At 67.9% G+C, this 21,532-nt stretch overlaps 1 protein-coding gene across 8 annotated transcripts in view; it reads right to left on the minus strand.

Annotated features, from left to right (window-relative positions):
* Positions 1–1,290: 1,290 nt before the first annotated feature.
* Positions 1,291–21,532, minus strand: part of ARHGEF10 (Rho guanine nucleotide exchange factor 10) — a 41,682-nt gene continuing 21,440 nt past the window's right edge. For 6 of the 8 annotated variants that reach the window (XM_045821380.1, XM_045821378.1, XM_045821379.1 and 3 more), the window contains exons 12-28: positions 20,863–21,042; positions 20,351–20,467; positions 19,519–19,611; positions 18,364–18,534; positions 16,783–16,928; positions 15,440–15,600; positions 13,676–13,791; positions 13,275–13,402; positions 13,035–13,135; positions 11,785–11,906; positions 10,894–10,980; positions 9,227–9,453; positions 8,633–8,790; positions 6,953–7,095; positions 5,178–5,352; positions 3,411–3,533; positions 1,291–2,832 (exon numbers count right to left, since the gene is read on the minus strand). In XM_045821380.1, the coding sequence (XP_045677336.1) occupies positions 2,348–2,832; positions 3,411–3,533; positions 5,178–5,352; positions 6,953–7,095; positions 8,633–8,790; positions 9,227–9,453; positions 10,894–10,980; positions 11,785–11,906; positions 13,035–13,135; positions 13,275–13,402; positions 13,676–13,791; positions 15,440–15,600; positions 16,783–16,928; positions 18,364–18,534; positions 19,519–19,611; positions 20,351–20,467; positions 20,863–21,042 (2,733 nt within the window). In that variant the 3' untranslated portion in view covers positions 1,291–2,347. The remainder of the gene's footprint in view (positions 2,833–3,410; positions 3,534–5,177; positions 5,353–6,952; positions 7,096–8,632; positions 8,791–9,226; positions 9,454–10,893; positions 10,981–11,784; positions 11,907–13,034; positions 13,136–13,274; positions 13,403–13,675; positions 13,792–15,439; positions 15,601–16,782; positions 16,929–18,363; positions 18,535–19,518; positions 19,612–20,350; positions 20,468–20,862; positions 21,043–21,532) is intronic. The other 2 variants (XM_045821383.1, XM_045821384.1) reach the window with 2 other exon arrangements.

Consider the following 21,532-nt stretch of genomic DNA (forward strand, 5'->3'; position numbering starts at 1 on the left):
CCTCAGGCTCTCAGAGAGGGAGCAGGGCCGCCCACCCCCCACCCCGACCTCCACGTCGCTCCCCCCGCCCCCGGGAACCCGCCCCTCTGAGTGCCTGACGGGCGTTCGGCCTTGACAGGGCCCTCCCGCTTCTCAGCCCCGGATCCCGGGGAAACGATCCAGCCCCATGCAGCACGTCCAGGCCCCACCCGGAGGCGTGCCCCCCCCCCGGGAGGTCCCTGGGCTCCGATGAGGTGGGGAGCTGTGGTGACGGAGGGGCTGGAAGTCCAGACTGAGGCCAGCAGCCTGGGTGTCTGGGGAGGGCTCCCTGTGACCTCCCACGGTGGGAGGGTCCTGTACAAGGGACGTCGACCCCATTCAAAGAGGGGGGGGCTTCGCCTGCAGCACCTCACCCCCCGGGGCCCCGCCTCCTGGCCCCAGGGCCTTGGCCATCCGTCAGGGTGGCGCACAGGAAGCTGGGGCACACTCGGCCCACAGCACTGCCCCGGGCTCATCCGCGGCCGTGGCTTTGCCGTCACCTGTCCGGGCTGCTGCCGGGACGCTGGGTGCCGACCCCATCGGCTGCAGGGCACTCAGGCTTAGGGCGGTGGGAGGGGCCGGCGCCCACGTGGACCCTGCTCGGACCTGGGCCCTGCGAGTGCGAGAGCCCCCGAGCAGGACGGGGCCCAGCAACAGACACCAGCCCCGGGCTCCTCAATGGAAGGCGCACCCAGGGCCCGGAGCTCTCGCTGCCCCAGAGGAGCCCGGGCCGTGCAGGAGGAAGGCATGTGGCAGCCCAGAGGGCGCTGCTGCGGGCATGGGGCTCAGCAGGGCTTCCACACGCATGTGTGTGTGTATGTGTGAGACGCAGGGACAGTTGGCCGCTCCCAGGCCACAGGCCCTTTGGAGCACCGAGGTGCCCTCATGTGGGCAGGGATGGCTCCTGACTCTCAGGACTCCGTCACCTGAGAAATCGGTGAAGACCGGCACCTCCCCGCCCCACCTCGGGGGCTGCGGCTTCGCCCAGCAGAGAAGACGGATGTCACCGGCTTCTGTCTGAGGACCGGTCCGCGCGTCACGTCCAGCCGGCTCCCCCTACCCCCAGGCCCCAGGGACCGCGGGGCAGAGGGTGTGCGTCTCTGGAGCCCCCCAGCCCCGCTCCAAACCCCCGGGGCTGGCTGTGCCCCGAGCTCCCCTCCAGCCCAGCGACGGGGACGCCGGCCCTGAAAGGACCGGAGGCCGCCCCTCGCTCTCCAGGACGGAGCTGCCCCTTCGCGCCTCGTGGGAGGAAACGGCAACCCGGACACTGCGTTTTCAAGTAGAAAGGCTTTATTTGTGCAGGGAGGCAGCAGCGAACAGTCCGGGGAGGCCTGGGGCCCGGGTTCTGTCGCACGAACAACAGGTGCACCTTGAAAGTGTTTGGCGCAGTCACAGGGTTAGCGGGTTTAGTCGCCTGTAAAGTGCTCAGAAGAAACGCATTTCTGGCGCACAGACGCCGCGTCCGTGTTTCGGGCGTCCAGCGCGCAGCACGCGGATGGCTGCGCCCACGTGGAACAAGCTGCCCCTCGGACCGTCCGCCCCGAGACACCGCAGCCGGCCGCTCGGCGGCAGGGGGCCGGGCCCGCGCCCCACGGCCACCCCTGCAGAGCACACGGCGTTCCGGGCGCACAGGCGCCAGCGAGGGCTCCGCAGATCTGGCCACGACCGTCGGCACCTCGCCCACCGGACTGGGGGGACCCACGCCCGCCCGACGGGGGCACATCTGGGGTCGGCTCCGGAGCCTGAATGGGGGCAGGCACCGGGCGTTTTGGTTCAAAGCCAACATCATTTACAAAATATAATATGTTGACTAAAATATTATCTGTTAATTTCTAATAGAGAAAACGCAGTATAAAAATACTACTTTGTTAAAATACACAATGTGCGCACTGTGTCGCTTTGGGAAACCCAGCTCAGGTCAGAAACTGCGTAACATCCGCCAACGGGCCCCGTTACCCGGCTTCCTTCACCGTCGCAAACGCTGCTCTGGAACCGAGGGCGCACGGCACAAACACTATGCGCAGGGGGCCTGCGCCAGGAAGGTGTGTTCAGGACCGCTGACAGACCCTACAGCGCTGACCGTGCTCTGGTGCCCCACACGCCCGTGGCTGCGGACCCCTGAGCGCCGGGCCGGGGAGGGCTGCGGCGGCCAGGCCCTGGCAGCTCAGGCATCGCCGTCTCTGCCCCCTCGAGGAGCCTCGCCTGGCGCTCCGCACGGAGAGGAGGACGCACGGACAAAGGACGCCGTCATCGCGGCCCTGCACCCGTCTTCCCCGGAGCCCGTGCGGAGCGGTCCCTGGTCGGTGCAGCCGTGGCCGGCCGCCCGGCCTCACACGTGGAGCAGAGGGATCTGCCACACCATGAGGGAGGAGGCCAGCTCCTCCGGCCGCGGCTGTCGGGCCCTCCTGCCCACCCGCCGGTGGCCCTGGCCCCCGCACGCCACCAGCACCGAGCTGGCCCGCACCGTCCTGGCCCGCCGCCCGGGGCCCGGCCTGGCGCCGGGGTGCCGCAGGAGGTCACAGACACCGCCGTCCTCGGGCCTGGGCTCCAGGGACCCGGAGGACGAGCACGGCTCAGCGCCGTGCACCGCGCAGCCCGGCGAAGGCCCCAGCCACACGGCGTCCGGGCTGCCCGGGCTCAGGCAGGGCCTGGGCCCCTCGCTGGGGGCCGCTTCCTTCCGGTCCTCATCCTGGGGGTCCGTGCCGGGGGGCGGGCTGTCCCCGGGCCTGTCCTTGTCTGCCACAGCGGCGGCGGCGGCCGCGACCAGGAACTTGACGGGGCCGTTGTGCGCGTGGTAGGAGACCATGCCCCTCCCTGCGGGGGAAAGGCTCCGCGTTGCCGGGGGCAGCAGGCAGGGGCGGCCGGGCCCGCCCACCTGCCGCTCGCACAGCTGACAAGATCCAGCCGAGAGCCCCGACGACACTTGAGTGACAGTTAACACAGAAACCGCGGCCAGGCTGCGCTCTCGGGGGCGTTCAGTTAGCGCGCACAAAGCTTTCACGAGGGGGGTCTGAAACGGGACCGGCGGCCGCGCCTCTGCGCCCAGCCTGTGTCTGACCGCAGACCCCCACAGGTGACGGCAGAGGCGAGCGCGGCTCCCTGGCCACCCGCAGAGACGGGCGCCGAGGCAGAGGAGGGCTGGGGAACAAAGACGCTACGACACTACGACCCATGCAGTGAGACCCCTGCCTCTTCCGTTTCGCCGTAAGTTACAGTGTGTGTTCTGTGACACTGCCAAACGGGAAAAGGTGGCTCAAATTAACAGACGTAATCTTTACAGTAGACGAAAAACGTTACTGATTTAAATTGTTTAAGCAACTGCCCGGACAGCAACAGGGCCCAGGCCAAGGAGCTCAAAGAGGCCCAGGTGAGAGCCGGGAGGGGCCCCTTACCTGTCACCTTGGGGATGCCCTGCAGACGAGGGACGGGCAGGGCCACCACGAGCCCCAGGCTGGTGCCGACCATCAGCAAGCCGTGGCAGACGAGCAGGCTGGTCGCAGACAGCCGCTGGTGCCCTGCGGGGCAGACAGGCAGAGCCTGGGCCTGGGGCCAGGGGCCGGGGGCCGGGGACCGGCGTGCCGTCCGGAACCACGGCAGACCCGGCCCGAGAGCTCACGCCAACGGCAGCCTCCCAGGGAGCAGGGTCGCCGGCGCTCAGACCCCCCCCACCGGTGGCACTTCCGTCGGCTGGACGAGGAGGGCCAGGCCGAGGGGTGGGGGTGCGTCCTGGCACGGCCCCTCGGCGGACAGCAGACCGGGGGGCCGCCTGCTCTGCCCTGCTCAGCTCTGGGGCCCTGGGTGCACACACATATACACACGAGCACACACACGCAGACATGCATGGGAGCACATGTGCACACGTGAGCACAAACTCGTGTTTGCACATGTGCACATACCCACACATGTACAGAGACACACGTGTGTGCAGCTGCCGGTCCTGTGTCAGCAGGAGACACCTTCGCGGGTGCGGCAGAGCGCGGACGAGACCCGGCTGCTTCCGTTCAGAGCGTGTTCCAGAGGTGACCCTCCGTGCCTCGCACGTTTGCACCCACGGACGAACGGGGTCTGACTCCCTGTCCCGGCCCCGGCTCTGGGCTTTGCCGTCGGGGACACCCGTGCTGAGAGGCTGGGGAACCCTGCTCGCACCCTGAACGCACAGCGAAGGGAGCCGGCCGGCCAGGCTGCCGGTCACCTGGGTTATCAGCCCAGGAGGGCGCTGGGAGCCCAGGGGTCGTGCCCCCGAGTCTGGCTACTGCTCCCGGAGTCGTAAACCACCTCGAGTGCGGTTTAATCCACTCCCGGAAAAGGTTGAATCCACTCCCGGGAAAAGTTCCGCTGGTCTCTGAGAGACAGAGGTGTTGGCCGACCCACCCGGCCCCGCCTCCCCTGGAAGAGGGTGACGCAGAGCAGACGCCGAGGGGCTCCTCTAACTGGGGTCTCGGCCCGTCCCCCTTAAGGACCCTTCTCAGAACAACACCCCGAGGCAGGAAACAGCGGGGCCCAGACGCGGGTCCCCGGGGCTGTCTGCGGCTGGAGCGGCTCCTGCCCCTGGACCGGGCCCAGCCCTTGGGGACAGACGGGGCGGCTGACAGGCAAGCGCTGAGCCTGCTCTGGCTGCTGCGGTCCGGGCGGAAGGGCAGAGTCTTCCAGAACGAAACTCCGCAGGGAGGCGTGGCCCGCGCTCAGGGCAGTCTCGGGTCCCCCCTGCCCCACCCCACCCCCCATCTCGCGCCCAGGGCGGCCCCAGCTAGTGTGGAGTTTGCGGCTGGGGAGGCCGCCCTCTCGGGAGCTCCTGGGACCCGGCCCTCCGGCGAGAGGCCACATGCACACCCACCCGTGTGGGCGCCCTCCAGACACGCGGGGACCCGAGCGCCCGCCCCAGGGGGCCTCCTGGCCTGTCTCCAGCTGAATCCAGGGCCCTGCCCAGGGCCGGCCTGCCAGGGGAGACGCCGAGGGGCGCCCTGGGCCAGACCAGGGGATGGCGCTTCAGTGCGGGTCTGCACAGCCCACAGCCGCCGGGTAAACGCTGCGTCTGGGCCCGAGGACGCGGAGCAACCCAGCCCCCCAGCCCCACCCAAAGCCGAGAGACAGCCTGAGCCCCCCACCCCGGGCCCGGCCCCTCCCCCTGCCCCTGCAAGACCCTCCTGCCTGCCGGTTACCTGGCAACATGTGGTGAACGGGGGTGGCTATGTTGATGTCCTGCAGGTGCTCCAGGGTCTCCGTGTGAAACAGACGCAGCGTGGACCCTGAGGTGAAGGCGACCCAGATCCCCACGCCAGCGATGGCCATGTGCGAGACCACCATGCCCTCCTCCTGGTGAGCCTCCAGCTGACCCTGGGGGGTGGGGGGCAAGCAGAGGGGAGGGTGGGCACGGGGGGCACTGGACCATGGCGGCCGGCCAAGCCCTGCGCCCTCTGGCCCGCGTGGAGCCCGGGTCCTTCCTGCGACTCTCCTGCCTGCGAGCGTCTGGCGGGCACCCACACTGTCCACGCACCCCCAGGGGTCCCCACGGGGGCGCCCTCCCAACCCGGCACTCCAAGGAGACGGAAACACAACACCCATCTCATCTTTATCGCCCCCCCCGCCCCGCCCCGGGAGACCAGCAGCTGGAAAAGCGGCGCAGCAGCCGCACAAGAGGAGGGCCGCGGTCGCCCCGCGGGGCGACTAGGGCCGAGGACACGGTTCCCGGCTCCTGCCAGAGACCCGGAAGAAGGGCTCTTCCTGAACGTCGGCGTGCCTGCGGACTGCACCCGTGTTCCAACTCAGGCACTTTGTTTTTGAAGAAAGGCGCTGCACGAGCGCAGGGCAGACAGCCGTAAGTAGCTGGGAGAGAAAAAAGCAGCCCCCTCCCCTCCCCCCAAAACCCAGGGGCTTGAAGCTGTCATCATGAGACAACTCAGCATTTCCCTGTTTTCCGCCTGCACCTGCGGACCCGACAGGGGCGCGGGGAGGAGGAGCAGGCACCGGGAGTTTCACCCCTGCCCTCCGGCTCGAATGGCCCGCCGGACCCAGCACCTCCGGGTGGCGGGCCCAGGGCTGCGGGCCACACCAACGTCCCCACTGTGACGCACCACCTGCTGCTCAGGAACGAAGTCACGCCGACACCGTCAGGCTCTGAGCGGCTGCCTCCAGCAGTGCGGGCGCCTGGCCTCCCGCTCCGCCCGGGCTGCTCTGCCCCCACCCCACGAGGCGCATTCGGGGCATCCCCCTCGGCGCCCCCACCCCTGTGGGGACGCTGCGCCAGCCCCTGCACGGTGCCCCTCCTGCGCAACAGGGGGTCACCGAAAATCTCATGTTTTTAAGGAGCAGCTTTCTGCTCCTCCCTCTGTAAACGCGCTCGCTCGTTCCAGGACTACATCTGCACAGAGAGGAGACTCGTACTCAGAGCCAAGGCGACTCCTTCCGAGTCTTCAAGATTCACAACGTGGGAAGGCTCTGGGGCCCGAGGAAGTGCCCTCTGGGTTAGAGTAAGGCCACGGCGGAATGTTCCGTCCGCCGGGCAGCGCCCCGGTGCGAGGGGTGGGAACCGCCCTTCGGCCGTTTGGCGTGAATTGTGGGAAAACCAAGGCTCTGTTTTTGCAGAAACGTCTCAAAGACAGACCACTGTATCGCACTGTCTCCTCTGTGAAAGGAAACCCAACTGCAGGCTCACGCGCCATTTCTGGCTCTCGAGTGTTACACTTGCTCAAACGAGAATTCATTGCACTAATGAGTAGCAGCCACTGAAGGCTACGTTTCTGCTCGGTACTTCTGTAAATTTTCTTTTAATAATAAAGCACACGATGTAACTACAAACTTCCGAAGGACAGTGAAAACCGACGTTGCCGTCTGTCAGCCCCTGCTGAGAAGTGACAGCTTCAGACGGGCCCGCAAGCAGAGAGAGGGGGACGCCAGCCCTGGACGGCGATCCGGCCAGCGCCCCTCCGCCACTCACCTCCACGGCGTGCGTCTCCGCGCCCACGACGGAGACCTGGCCCCCGCACGCGGCCCACAGGGCGTCTTCTGTGGTCAGCAGGCTCCTGACCGGCAGCACGCCCAGCCTCACCACTTCCTGCGGCTCGGGCTCCCAGGACCCGTCTTCAAAGGAAACACCTCTTTCAGCTTCGTCCGCGGGCAGTCGCCCCGCCGCACGGGGACCGGGGAAGGACCGCAGACGACGGACCAGAGGGCCGCCCGCGGCTCTGACGCTCCGGTCCGGTCTGGTGTCCTGGGTTCCCCGGGAACCCAGCGACGGGGCACGCAGACCCCAGCCAGCAGCCCCGCCGACCCCCGCCCCGCGCTCAGAGCGCCCCGCACAGATCATTCACCCCAAGCCTGCGCTTCCTTCTCGGCGAAACGGGGACCAGGGTGCCGCGTGCCTCACAGGTGGCCGAGAGAACTCACAACGTGAGGACGCGATTAAAAGCCCAGCGGAGCCCCTGGCAGCCAGAGGGCGGTGAGCCCTGCTGTGCGCGGTGACAATGCCCAGAACAACCGAGTTGCCACTACGGGACTCGCACCCACAGTGACCGGGCAAGCCGTTCCATGTCCCCATCGCTGCCTGCACCTCACGGCGTCCCTGGATGTACACCGTGTGGCACGGGGAAAACGGGGCTTCGCTGACAGCCGCGAGCTTGCTGCTCCCCTAAGGCCCAGCGCACGGTGGGCGTCCTGGTGTGAGAGCATGTTCAGGGATCCGCCCCTGAGGTTTATCAGTTCGCACGTGGTGCGGCCAGCACGGCGCAACTCGGAGAGCAGTGCGGACCTAGTTAGACCGAGGTCAACACGCACCCTAACGGTGGCTGGTGTAATTACCCTGCGCATCATGAACGTCAACTCCTTAACTTCCCAACTAACCACTAACGAAGCAACTGCGCCTACAAGCTGACTGGCCGCTGACCCACCGGTGCCCCCGGCCCCTTCGGCCAGGAGAACAGGCCGGTCCCCGGGCAGGGCGTCCCTTCTCTGCTGGAGGCCTTCCACCCGACCCGGCTGGGGACAGCCAGGCAGACCTGGGCAGCCCCCGGGGGCGCAGGAGTGGGATTCCATCTGCGCGAGTGGGGTGGGGTGGGCGTTCCTGGCAGAGGAGGGAGGGGGTGGGACCTGCCCGGGAGGGTGTCAGGCACAGGAGGGGCACACCAGCAGGAGTGAGGAGGCCTCGTGGGTGCAAAGGCAGCCGCTGAGGTGAGGGGGACGGCTGGACGCAGCGGGCAGTGGGAGCACCGCGTGTCCAGCTTGTAAACGGCAGCACCGCAGTCCCACTCAGGGTCAGGTGGGGGCCCAGACAGACGGCTGGGTGAGAGGCGGAGCAGCAGGCCTGGCCGTGGCCACTCTGGGAGGGGGTCCCGGAGGCTACAGGTGCGCCCCAGATTCCTGCGTGGTGTGACAGGGGGCCCACCGGGGTCCCACAGGGGTCCCACACGAGGATGGGGGCCCTCGTGTGCACGGGAGGAGACCAAGCCCTTGCTGCCGCCGGGGGACGCAGGGAGAAGGCCGGCCTGCAGGCAGGATGCGGCCTGGCCAGACACCACGCCCGTGGCACCCACGCCCGTGGCACCCACACCTGGGACGCCCAGGTCCAGAGCTGTGACAGAGCGCGTCTGGGGTGGCAGCGCCCTGCCGTGTGCGCCCTCACCTGGTGCCTTGGCATAGGCGGCCACGGCCCCGTCGACCAGGCCGGCGTACAGGCGGCGCGGCGTGCAGGCCAGGCTCAGGACCGCGGCCTTGCCGGGGGCGAGGAAGTGCTGCAGCCGCACCTTCTTGGCTCCGGGGCTGCTCTTGTATATGGAGACGCTGCGGGAGAGGGGCGGGCTGTGCGCACGGCCACCGCGCGCGCGGGGAGAGCCGGTGCCTGCTGCCGGCACCGCACCGTCCCGGTCGGGGTGCCCGCCGGCCCTGCGTCCCACCCTGCACCGCACGCCCCGTCCTGGCACAAACTCGAGCTGCCCCTTGACCCCTTCCTTGCACTTTAAAGGGAAAACCCTGGGCTACGAAGCCGCGAGTCCTGCCTTCGGACAGGGAAAGTCGCGCCAGGAAAACAACGTCAGCTCCTCTAAGCCGCGTCCGTGGGGCTCGGTTCCGGCCAGGCTGCGACTGTCTGTCCCCAGACGCAGGAGCCACGCTCTTCGCCAGCACGAGGGGGACCCCGCCCCGTCCGTCCCCTGAGCCCACCCCTCAGGCGGAAGGGACCGCCGCCCTGCACTGGGCCAGCGCCGGGACTGGGACCCACCTTCCCTCCTCGGTCCCCAGGCAGACCGTGGGGACGCCCAGCGCGCTCCCGCTCCCGGCGGGGCTCCCCGGCTCCGCCGCGGGGCTGGGCTCCGGGCTCCGCGGCGCAGGGACGTGCACCATGCACAGGACGCGCGACTCCACGTTGAAGCACTCGGTGACTTTGGGGCTGGAACCGTGCAGCGAGACGATGGCGATCTGGCCCATCTGACCGGTGCAGCTTCCCACCTGGCGGGGGGCGGGGCCGGGGAGAGAGGCACGCAGGTGGGCCACGGCCCGAGGAAGCCCCGCACGGCCCGCCAGGCCCGGAGACGGCCGCCGCGCCAGAACCGAAGGGAGGCCCAAACAACCTGCTCAGAGCCCCCTTCTCCGCATTCTAATCAGGACATTTTTTCCCTTTAATTTTGATAAAAACAGAGTTTCAATTTTTTTAAAATCACGCATTACATGCTTTAAAAATCACACTCCTCGTCCCACACAAGGGCGCTCAGACACGAGGCAGAGTCTCACAGAGTGACTGGTGTCAGCGCTGGGTCCCTCCCCCTGGAGCACCCAGCGCTAGCGGCAGGAACACTGCTGCCCTTCCCCCCCATGGGCCTTGCCGCCCAGGGTGCATGACCCCGAGTCTCCTACTCCCTGGGTCACCGAGGCCATTAAACTCAGATGCAACCCTTTCTGCCAGGGGCGGAGTCAGATCTGGCCACAGAAAGGACTGTTTCTGGAAGGACAGCGCCCAGCTGGGGTGCAAGGGAGCAGCGGGTCAGGGTGTGGCTGTTTTGCAGAGTTTGTCCTGCGGGCCAGCCGGTTCCGAGAGTGTGGTGGCGCCCCCCTGACTCTCACCGCGTCTTCTCCCCATTACGTAAGCGTCCTGCCTTGAGGCCGGGCCGGGGAAGGGCGGGCACACTGTGCCCAGGGGACAGGGAGTGTGACCAGGAGGGGGAGGGGGCCCCAGTCACAGAGGCGATGCACGAAGACAGCATCCCTCTTGAAAGTCCCGAACCCTGAGGGCAGCGCGCCCACCCCCCCTTCTCGCTGGAAGGCAGCGGCCTCGGGGGACAGGTTACTCCTTCCTGCCCCCCCCCCCCGCTTCCGGCAGCCCTGACCCCGCAGGAGCTCTGCTGAAGGGCAGGACACGGGGGTCCTCGGGGAGGGGGTCCTCCGGGGGACCCCTAGGGGGCGCACGGGATACCGCAACACAAACCATGGGAGGAATCCCTTTGGTGGGCACCAACCAGAAATGCCCACTGGCAATGTGGCATAATTCAAGGGCAGTGTTTTATTTGGAGCAAATCCACTCCACGGCTAAGTTCCCAGCGTGAGAAGCCTGCAGGGCCTCGCGGGGGCGGGGGGACCCCGTGCAGCTGAGCCGCCCCAACCGAGGAAACACTGAAGTTACTGCTCTCCCGTTCGTTACACTGGCTGTCTCTGGGCCGAGTTTCTCCTGGCAAAGCTTCCAGTGGAAAGAGAAGAACTACACGCTAATTCCTGAGAACCCCACTTCCTCTCCAACAGCCACAGCTCCCCGCCAGGGCCTGTGACCTCGAGTTTAGACGTGTGGCCTGGGGCACGTCGGCCAGGGTGGCTGCCCCAGCACCAGGACTGGGCTCCCCGCGCCTGGGCAAGGGCCGACCCCCAAGGCCGCAGGGGGACCAGCGCGGGGCGTCTTACCCACAGGGAGCCCTGGGTGGCGGCTGTCGGGTCCGGCCGGGCCCCTCGGCCCGGGAGGGGCTCAGGGTTGTAGGCGGCGCATTCGATCTGCGGGAACAGGGAGGGACCGGCAGCGTCAGAGCCGGACGAGGACGCGCCCCAGACGCAACGTGTAAACCAACGACGACGTTCCCGCATTGGGGTCCCCACTGACCCAACATCAGCACGCAAAGGGCAAGGCGCGGGTCTCAGAAATCAGATTTTCAGGCACAAACGCCTGAGTGGGCTGCTTCCGCATTTAGTGTCTTCACCTCCAGACCGCAGAGCCCACAGGGACGGGCCCAGAGTGCGACCCGGGCTCGGTCCTGGAGGGAGGAGGGGGCGAGCCCCGGCCCTTGCCCCACCGACCACCCGCCCCTCCCTCGGGGAGGGGGCCCCTCTGCCCCCACCCCCCGGAGTGGGTGTCGCCACCGAGCAGAGGAAGAATTAACGCCTCTCCTCTCCTGCAGACACACTGCGCGCCCGAGCCCTCCCACGGGGGCATGCTGCAGACACACTGCGCGCCCGAGCCCTCCCACGGGGACGTGCTGCAGACACACTGTGCGCCCGAGCCCTCGCACGGGGAGGTGAAAGAAGCGCTGCCCTGGAGACAGCACCCACATCATGCAGCACGAGGCCTCCGACTGGGCCCCCGGATGCCAACTGGATGCTGCCCACCACTCACACGATAGGGCGCTGACGGCGTGACGTGTACTCTGCTTCACGCACACACCCCACACGCCCCGCTCCACACATGCTCCCACTTCACGCGTGGCCCCAGCACCGGCTGCAGCTGACCACCCAGAGCAGGAGGGCCCCGCCCCTCGCTGGTCACCCGCTTCCCCCGCTGGACCAGGACCTCCCGCCCGTCACCTTGAACTCCTGCTGCTTGGCCACCGTCACGGGCACGTGCCCCACGAGGAGGGGGTGTCTCTCCTTCTTGATCTGGTTCCCGTCGTCCTCCACGCAGAACCAGCCCATGTGGTTGTCCTCCTCTGGCCGCGTGCGGGGAGGGGAGCAGGGGCAGCCGTGACTGGCAGGTGGCACGGGGACCGGCCCCAGGTGGCGGGAGGTGGGAGGGCTGCTCTGCCCCATGAGCAGCGACAGCCCCCCCTCCAGGACAGGCCACGCACCGCGTGCACTGCCACCTGCTTGGGACAGCGCCGTGGCCGCTGGGAGTGACAGAGGCACCGACACCCAGGGCCCGGACCTCGCTGCGTGAACACCCAGGGCTACTTCTGTCCTTTTTGTTTTTTTTAAGTGACAGACACATTTACATTCAGAGCTGCTTTCTAACTCGGGATGAGATTTCGCCAGCAAAGCGAGTTCTCCCTCCCGGCCGCGGGCCTGGGACCCATGTAGGGAAAGGAGCTTATTTTCAGGCTCGACTGACCCCCCTCGGAGAGCGGCCGTGCCCCTGCTGGCTGGGCCGCCGGAGCCTGGCTGGTACCGCCCTGACCTGTCCCGGGGACGGAGGGGCGTGTGGCTGTCCCTCCCACTGGCCACGGCTCCCACGGCCCCTGCCTCTCCGGACTTTATTTTCCGTTAGTAGTTGACTGCCAGTGTGTGTGACCGCGGGCATCTGAGAGAACTCCGCACACGCACAGGCACACGCAGACACGCCCGGTGTCCCGAGCACTCAGGTCTGTGAGTACAAATCACAGAACTAACACGTCAACACACACCAGCTTGTTCCACGCACCTGCCCACACAAGGACAAGGCTAGTGGACGTGGGAGCAGGAACGTGATGGCGGAGCCACCCCCACTGCGGCTGGACCGGCCGGCCCCACCTGCCCCTCGGCTCACACACAGGTGAGGGGGCAGCAGAGGCCGGGACGAGCCCTGGCCCTCGGTGTGAGGACCTGACCTGCTGGGCCCAGGGCTCCGGGCTGTGCGCGGCCTCCGCTGGTGCGGACGTTCTGTCACAATACCAGGGCGGGCCTCGCTCTGCACCCCGTAAACCACCACACAAACCCCGGCCGATCCCGCGTGCTGGAGTCACTCTCCTTGCACCGCCCCCCACTCGGGCACACAGGCCGCCCCATGCGGAGCCCTGCAAGGGACCAGGACGCGCCCGTCCCCGCACAAACGCCCGCCCTCGGGGAGGCGGGGCTGCTCTCACCGAGGGCGAGCTTGGCCAGCTGCAGGCTGCTCAGCCACGACTCCTTGGCGGCCGGCGTGAAGGTGCTGAACACGGCGGTGAAGAAGGTGGGCCTCCCAGACCTGCGGACAGGGACACAGCGCGTGTCACAGGGGGACGCTCCCCTCCGCGGGCCCCACCTGCCACGTGAGGCCGGCGGCCGCGCCCACGTGGGCAAGCGCCTCCCGCGGGCCACGCGGCCGCTCTGAGCCGGGCGCTCACTTGTCCTGCTTGCCCGGCAGCTGCAGCTGCAGGCGGCAGCAGTCGGCCGCGCGGATCTCCTCCTCCTTCTGCAGGACGAGCCGCTGCAGCCCGGCTGTCCAGTCGTGCACCACGGCCTGGTTCAGGTTCTGCGGAGGGAACAGGGAGCGCGTGGGGGCGGGGGCGGCGCTGTCGCGTGGAAGCCCCGTGTCCGAGGACGAGGAAGCCGCCCCCCGGGGGAAGGGCCGCACGGTGCGCGCCCAGCCAGGTCTGCGCGAGGGCGGGAGGTCCCCCGAGATGTCGTCCCGCGACCTCCAGCGCAGGAAACACAGCGGGATCGGTGCCGGCGCGCACGGGAGCTGACCGTGAGCCAGAGGCAGCGGGAGCCCGCGGGGCCCAGGGGCTGGGCGGCGGCCACCCACCTGGTAGTGCCCCTTGAGGTCCCCGACGAGCTGCGCGATCTGGCCGACCACGTTGAGGTCGTGCAGCAGGTTCTGCAGGTCCTGGTACAGCTGCCCCGGCCCCACGTGGACCTTGTCTGCGAGCAAGCAAACCGGGGCGCCGCGCTCAGGCCCGCGCGCCGGCCGCCGGCAGTGGGCAGGGGGCCCGGGGGCCTGGGGAGGAACTCCGGGGAGTCTCGAGTTCTTAAGAAGTAGGTGTTTTCGAGCATTTGGAGTTTTTTGGTAACTTTTTATTCTAAAGTAACTGTAGACACACAGAAAAGCTGCAGAAACAGCAGCAGTCCTCTCCAGTGCCCGGCCCCCACCCCCCCACCCCCGAAAGGCGGACCTCTGCGCTCCACCAGGAAGAGACAGGCCACCCCCCGAAGGTGCCGACAAGCCTGGGTGCTGGGGCAGCCGGAGGGCCTTCTCTGCCCAGCCCCAGCTCAGGAGGTCGGTGGAACATTTCAAATCGCTCCAGAAGACCCACGACATTTTGCAGCACAACCGCAAGGGTCTGGAAGCTTAACTGACCCCCTGCAACGCCACAGGACCAGCAGACAACCGCGGACCGAGTCCTCCAGGCCTGCTGAGGAAAGCGCTGCCCCCAGCCCCGACTCTGCCCTCTTCTTCCCGCACAGACGGGTCACAGGCCTCGCGATGTGTGTGTTTTCCTCCTGCAGCCCCGCCCTCGTCCCCTCGGCGTGGACCGCAGGGGTCACCGAGGTGGGGGAGGGGGGCCTCCGGACAGGAAGTCCAACGCAGACGCTCAAATGCTCCCGTCCCTCCCTGAAGAGCGAGGCCGCCGGCCAGAGCAGAGCCGGGCCCCCCCACCCCAGCCCAACGCGACCCGGGGGGAGAAAGAAGCCCCTCGGTGTCGGTTACGTTCCTGCGGACGGGACTGGACCCCACGGACAATCCGGAGGGACCGCGGCTCTGAAGGTGCCCGTCACCCCTCCCACCCCCTCCCCACACCAAGCCCTGGACACCCCGCTGCCCCTCTGCTCCGGGCCAGGTGGACCCCAGACTCGGCCGGGCTTCCGCGAGTCCCGGTGAGTGCGCCACCGAGGGGGCGAGGTGACGGTCTGCACGGCGCCGTCTGAACACGCCAAACCCAAGCCCCCGGAAGGTCGCCGAACACGCTGTTGCCAGTGTGTAACGCCCCGCGGGGAGCTCCTGCCCACGGCATCTCAGGGGCCGCAGGGGCAGAGGCCCCCGGGAATGACACCCCCCGGCCTGGTTCGGTTTGGGTCGCAGGGAGAAAGGCGGAGAAAGGGGGGCGATGCGCACGGCACCAGGTGCGGTCTGCAGCCCATTTAGAGCCGTGCGCACGGGGCGACTGTGGAAGCACCTCCGAGTCCCCTGACACCCGTCCCTCCCGTCACCTCGTCAGGGACACGGGCACCGCCGCCGCCACCGGGCGAGGGAGAGAAGGCGTCGGGCGGCCCAGGCCTCGCCCTGCACCGTCAGTGCCCACGCGGGACGAGGACCTGGCTCCTGACTGCTCGCGCGGGACCTCAGGGCAGAACCAGAACTGGGGGAGTGGGACCGGCCCAGGTGCAGGGGCACTGCACCCAGGGGTGCCCACTGCCCTCCACCCCTCCCCCCGGCCCGTGACAAGGCCAGCAGACGGTGACGACTGGGCCGCCCGCAGCTCCCCCCTTTCACGGGGTCTGCGTACAGCGTTAGAGGCTCCTTCTGCCCCAGGTCACCACGGGGGCGGGGGGCATCGGTGGCATCACTTACGTGGCTTCGCGGTGGCCACCACAGCCAGGCTCTCGGGCGGGTGCTCGGCCGGGCCCTCGGGGCTGCCGTACTCCACGACCGCCGCGTGTCCCAGGGGCACGCTCCACTTCAGCAGGTGCCTCTGGCCGGCCGAGAGGAGGGCGTGGCCGTCGTGCGAGGCGCTGCAACAGACAACCACGGGCGACGGCGTGAGGACACAGGACTCCCCGACCTTCGACCTCCCGTGGGAACCCGGGAGCTGTCCAATCCTCACGCCTCTCCCTTTCCCCAGGACACGGGCGTGCCACCTGCCCACGGGGAGGCCCCCAGTTAGAGGAGCTGGGGGGGCGCTGTCCACCGTCCGTGCCGGAGAACGCAGGAGACGCGCTGGCCGGACCCGCCCCCCCCAGAGCTCGAGGGGCACCCGCCAGCCACTGCCTGGTGGCTGTCTGAGTGGACGCCAAGCGCCCCAGCCAGTTCTGCTAATGGGGACTCCCCAGCCTGGCTACAGTGGGTCTCAGGTTGCTTCCCACGGGTTAACTCTGAAGTCCCCTCTTCAGTCCCGGGCACAGTGCAGCCCTTACGATAAAACCAAACCCACAGTAGTGGCTAAAGTACGCATCGAGAGCGTAGAAATTAAGTGAAAAAAGTCCCACGGCCCACACAGGTCATTTTCTCCCGTGGCACCCGGAGCCTGCAAGCGGAGAAACATGAGCCTTGCTGGCCGGCCAGGTGGGGCCGGCCAGGCGGGCGAGAGACACCTCCACTCCTTCTCCGTGTGACGACAACACCCGATTTTTCCTCAAGGTGTGTGTGTTTTAATGAAAACGTGCAGAGAAAGGCATCATGCTGGGTGCTGCGCACCGGAACCCCTGACTTGCTGGGAGCCTCGGGCACCAGCCACCACCCCCCCAAGAGTGCAGGGCTCAGCTTCCAGGGCCACTTCCAGTCCACGGGAGGGGCCACTCAGACACGGAGCCCAGGTCGCACGGGCTGCGTGTGAGCGTGCGTGTTTATTCCGACACGGAGCTGCCCACAGACACGGCTCTCCTCCCGCATGAACAGGGGCCTGTCTGGGGCCTGGGGGGCTCCGGGGGCTCCACTCCTCCCAGGCTGGACGACCGTTTTTACAGAGTCGCGGGAAGGGGGCACTGGGATTGAACTCTCAGAAGATCGGGGTGACCGGCCGCCATCATGGCTGGACACCGCCCCTGGGTCCTGCCGGCCGGGGCGGACGGGGTGGCCCAGGCTGGGCCCCTGGAAAGAAGCCCGGTCGGTTCGGGCGTCTGCACACGGGTGGGGGTGGGCCCCCCTCCCCCCCCCAGCCTCCAGACCGCTCGAGGACAGGGCCGCCGCGCCCTCACCGGGCTCCGGCCGTGACGCACACCAGCGCGTCGTTCAGCATGAGCAGCCGGCGCTCCTTGGTCTTGGTGACCTCCCCTCGGTCGTTGTACACGGTCTCGATCACGTCGTCCGAGCGGATGAGGTACCGGCTCCCGCTGCTGAGGAGCTGCAGGGCGCACACCGTCACCACCGTGAGTTTATCGGAAGCGCGAGAGGACCAGCGCAGTCCCGGTGACCCCCGCCCGCCGTGGCGGGGCCTGGCAGGCAGGCGTGTTCCCGTAACACGACCCACAGGCCACGCAAGCACTCGAGAGCTGGGAAGGCGGCTTTTTGTAACAGGAAGCTGACGGACGGGGCTCGGTGACTCCAGGCGGGCGGGACCTAACCCTGCGAGCACACTCGGGAGGCCGAGCCGACCCGACCCCCCAGACGAGGGATCTCCCTGCTCTCCATCCCCGGAACGTGGGCAGCACTCGAAGGACACTCGCCCTTCCTCCCGCTGGCCCGCGGCCGAGGCCCACCCGCTCCTGCAACACGTTCCGGAGCGAAAGCGCTCTCTTCCCCGCCGACGGCATGGCGAGGCAAGCCCCGGGGCCCGGACCCGTGAGCTGCTTTCCTTCCCGGAGCCCCCACACACCCTGGGCTCTCTGGGGAGGTCTCCGCGCTCACCGGTTCAACGGCATACCGCGGAGGGGCCGACTGTGGCCCCCCAGGGAGTCCAGACCCTCACTCGGGGCAGAACCTCCCGTTCTCACCCTGCAGGGCCCCGAGCCCCTGTGCTGCGAGCCTCTCTCAGCCGCACGGCCTCCTGACGCCCCAGGACCGCAGGGCGGCGCGAGGCTGCACCCACACTGCCGCTGGATGTGAGCGTCCGCTCGTAAAAACTCCTGCAGAAATCACCTCTCGCTTCGGACGTATTAAAGCTCTCACATTACCGAGCGTCACTGCATGGTAGGAAATGAACCCCAGTGACAAAAAAAAGGGAGACTCGGCAATAAGGGATATTCTGTGCAACTACTTAGCACAGCTCAGATAAACCAGCCTCTCCCCGCGGCCCAGGGAACAGCAGGGGGAAGCGGCACCGAGTCGGACCGCTGCCGCGGACAAGCGGCTCTGCGAGCAGGAGGCTGGCGCCCAGCTTCGCCCCCAGCGTCCGCCCTGCGCTCTGCCCGGCCTCACGTGGCCAGTCCACTCACCCCACGCACCGACAGGTACCAATAAAAAGTGTGAAACATGCAGGATGCGTTACTAGTGAGCATCTAAAAGGGGGCCCTGCGTTTGAATGCACAGCTTGGCTGAAAGAGTTGCTCTTAACTCTTCTGGGGGTCCTGGGTCCGTCTGAGGAGCTGACGAACCCGTGACCCCCTCTTCCGGGGAACGCACAGACTCTGGAGCTGAAGCCGTGTCCGGTGCCGGGACCTGCCTGCGGCCCCAGCGGCTCCGGGGGCCCTGGGCGGAGGGCCCTGGGCCGGGGGAGCCGCCCCCACCGCCGCCACCCTCGGAGGCTGGCCGTCAGCGGCCTGTGAGCAGGAGCAGGAGTAGCCCCAGCCCCAGCCCCAGCCCCAGCCCCAGCCCCAGCCCGGAGACGGACGCCCAGCAACCTGGTTCAGGTATCTCTCGTTGACGGCCTTCGCGATCTGCTTGACCTCGCAGCGCTGGTCCGCCTCCCTCTTCCTCTCGTTCAGCTTCTCCGCCAACGTCTCCAGCTCCGTCAGCGCCATCTGCAGAGGCAGCCGGTCCGGGTGCCCCGGGCAGGTGTTCTTCAGCATGTCCTTCGGGAGAAAGAGGCAGCGGTGACCGCCCATGGGGGGCCACAGCCGTCTTCCCTGCAGACCCCCGGCCCCACCAGCCTCCTTGGCGAGGCCAAGGAGGGGGCAATGACTCAGCTGCTTCTGGGAAGGACAGACACACTCGGGGAGCACACACGCTGGACCAAACGCGACGTGGCTGAACCCTTCGACAGCTCCCTCCGCAGCACAAAGCCCCCTCACACCGCAGGGCACTGCCAACGATGAAGAGTCCTCGGACAGCGGGGCACCGAGCCCCGGCTGGCACAGTGGGTCAGCCAGGCCCGGGGCGGGGCCTCCCACCTGGCTCTGCGCCAGGACGGAGGGAGGGGACAGCCTTGTGCCCGGTCCCCCGTGCAGACAGCTCCCGGGGCCCCGAGCTGCCGTCCTGTAAAAACCACCCTTGGCTTCCCCCAGGGCAGCTCTAGGCAGAGACCCTGACCCCCTGGGGTTTCTCAGCAATGGGGGGAAGGGCCCCTTCCAACCACAACCAAGTTTATGCCGATGCGGGCGACTCTGAAAGGGCCCTAGGTGGCTTCAGGGTGGGGAGACCGCAGTGGGGAACTGAAGTGACCAGCGATGGCCAGTGACCTATGTCTCACTCACACGCCTCCACAGGGCAGCCCCCCCGACCAGGAAGGGTCTGGCGAGTCCAGGGTTGGGGTCCATACAGGTGCTGGCAGCCGCAGGCCCTGCCCGCTCCCCGCCCACACAGCCGGTGGCCCCGAGTGGCAGCCTCTGTACCAAGCCAGTGAAGGTCGGTGCCTTCCCGGGTTCTGGGAGCCCTTCCAGCCTGAGGAGGGGCGCGGGGGCCCCAGCGTGGTGGCCACGCCGGACAGAACTGGCCGACCTGGGACCTGCCACTGCGTCCGGCATCTGAGGTGGGACAGGCCCTGGGCCCCCGGGCGCCGGCGTCAGAGCTGAGGCACCGGGCGGACGCAGGCAGGGGCCGGGCCGGGGCCGCAGTACCTGGAGCAGCAGGATGAACTGCGGGAACCTCTGGATGGGCCTCGTCATCAGGCTGTAGAGCGTGACGCGGTCCGGGCTGGACTCCTGGGCCTGCTGCGGGGAGAGGCGTCCACGCTCACCTCCGGGCAGCGGAGCGGGACGCCCCGGCCGGGGACGCCCACACACGGGCCTCCGGGAGGGGGTCGGTGCTGCTCAGGGACCTGCACCTGCGCCTGGGGGCCCTCGCCCCACCGCTGCACACAGGTCTCCACCCCCCACCCCGTGCCCTCAGGCACACGTCACGCCACCCGGGCCACCCGGGCCACGGGGGCCCTGGCTGCTGTGCCGGGGCGTCGGACGGCTGGCTTTGTGAGTTAGTCTCGGTCCTCTCAGGACTGAGTTCCTTTCTGAGAGTCAATAGCCAAAGGAAAAGCGCAGTGACGAGGAGAAGGGAAGGGGAGGGGAGGAGAGGAGGGGAGGGGAGGGTGTTAGGGGAGGGAAAACGATGCGCAGAACCCCAGGTCGGGGCTGCAGGCCTGGACGGCAGCCGAGCACCGGAACCCCAAGGGCTACTTCTGCTGCCCCGGCATTTCGCTTGAGGTCCGACCTTCACTCTGTGACCGTCCAGCCAGCTGGCCACCCATTTTACGGGTGTGACAATAAAGGGTATTCCTAAAGGCCACCTGCAGCGTCCACCCGACACCGAGAGCACCGCCGGGACGGAGATCCTCGTAAGGAGCGAGGTTCCACACAGAGACGTCAGGTGCGCAGAACTTCGTCGTCGTCGAGTGGCGCGACGTGGAACCTGCCGTCGGACACTACTGAACCCCAAATGGGGGGGGGGGCTGCTTGCCTTCAGAAACTCCAGGAAGGCGGGCTTCGCGGCGCAGGTCTTCTTGAGGACGGCCACGGCGGCACTGAAGTTGTTCACGTACTCGCTGTAGGCGTCCAGCACCATGGACTTGGAGAACTGGAACGTTGGGGGCGGGGGGCCGAGACGAGTCAGCGCCCGCAGCCCAGGCAGGCCCTGCCCGACCCAGCCGGCCTCCGTCGCCATGACCGTGACCCTGACGGTCCCGAGACAAACTTCGTCTGGCTGCGTGCGACGGCCGAAGCCAGCCTGTGAGGTGCTACATGGCTAGGGACCGCACTCCGCTGACCCCAGCGCCCCCGGGCACCCTGGTTCCGAACCGCGGCAGGCTGCGTGCAGAGACGGCCGCTGCAACGCCCCTCCTCAAATCCCGCCCCAATCCCGACCCATGCTCCCTGGGCACCCCCCCCTCCCCGCTCCCGGGGCAGCACAGAGGGGCCCCGACTCCCTGGAGACACTCAGACAGTGGCGGGGGGGGCGGGCAACTCCCTCACTGAAGCAACGAAGACGTCGCCGATGGTCTCCACGGCGTCCCACTCGGCCACGCGGCTGGCCAGCGCCATCTGGAACAGGCGGTGGCACTGCAGCACCTCCCTGAGGCGGTGGAACACCACCTTCAGCTTGCGGTCGCTCAGCATCCGCGGCTCCATCTCGGCCAGCGGCCGCTCGTACTGCTGGCGGGGCAGGGGGCAGAGACGGAGGTGGAGGCACCCGCGGGCGAGGTGCAGTCGCTCACGCGTCCCCTGGCTGACGTTTCGGGTCGGGCATGCGGGTCAGAGCGTGCCTGCGAGGGGAACCACTTCAACAGCCTTACGTGTTTCGTTCTTCAGAACGTTTTTTCAGTCAATGTGTCGGATTTGAAGGGGAAAACAAGAGAGCCATTGGAAACCAAGGGTTCCCTGCAAGGGACAGTCGGGTTCCCCCCCCCCCCGGTTTGGACTGGCAAGGACACGGACTGGGGAGAACAGACACTCCACACTCGAGTCTTTCTAGAAGCGCCCGGCCGCCGCGGCCCTGGGGGAGCAGCCCCTTCCCGGAAGAAGTGACACAGATGTGTGCAACACGCTCATGACCCCAGTGTCCTGTGCCCGAACGTCTCCTGTGAACTTTCCATTGGTATCACTTGACCTTTGACATCAGTATACAGCACAGGCGGCACACACC

Source organism: Phyllostomus hastatus, unplaced genomic scaffold, assembly GCF_019186645.2.
Source record: "Phyllostomus hastatus isolate PE091 unplaced genomic scaffold, TTU_PhHast_1.1 phas_scaffold_46, whole genome shotgun sequence".
Taxonomy (NCBI): domain Eukaryota; kingdom Metazoa; phylum Chordata; class Mammalia; order Chiroptera; family Phyllostomidae; genus Phyllostomus; species Phyllostomus hastatus.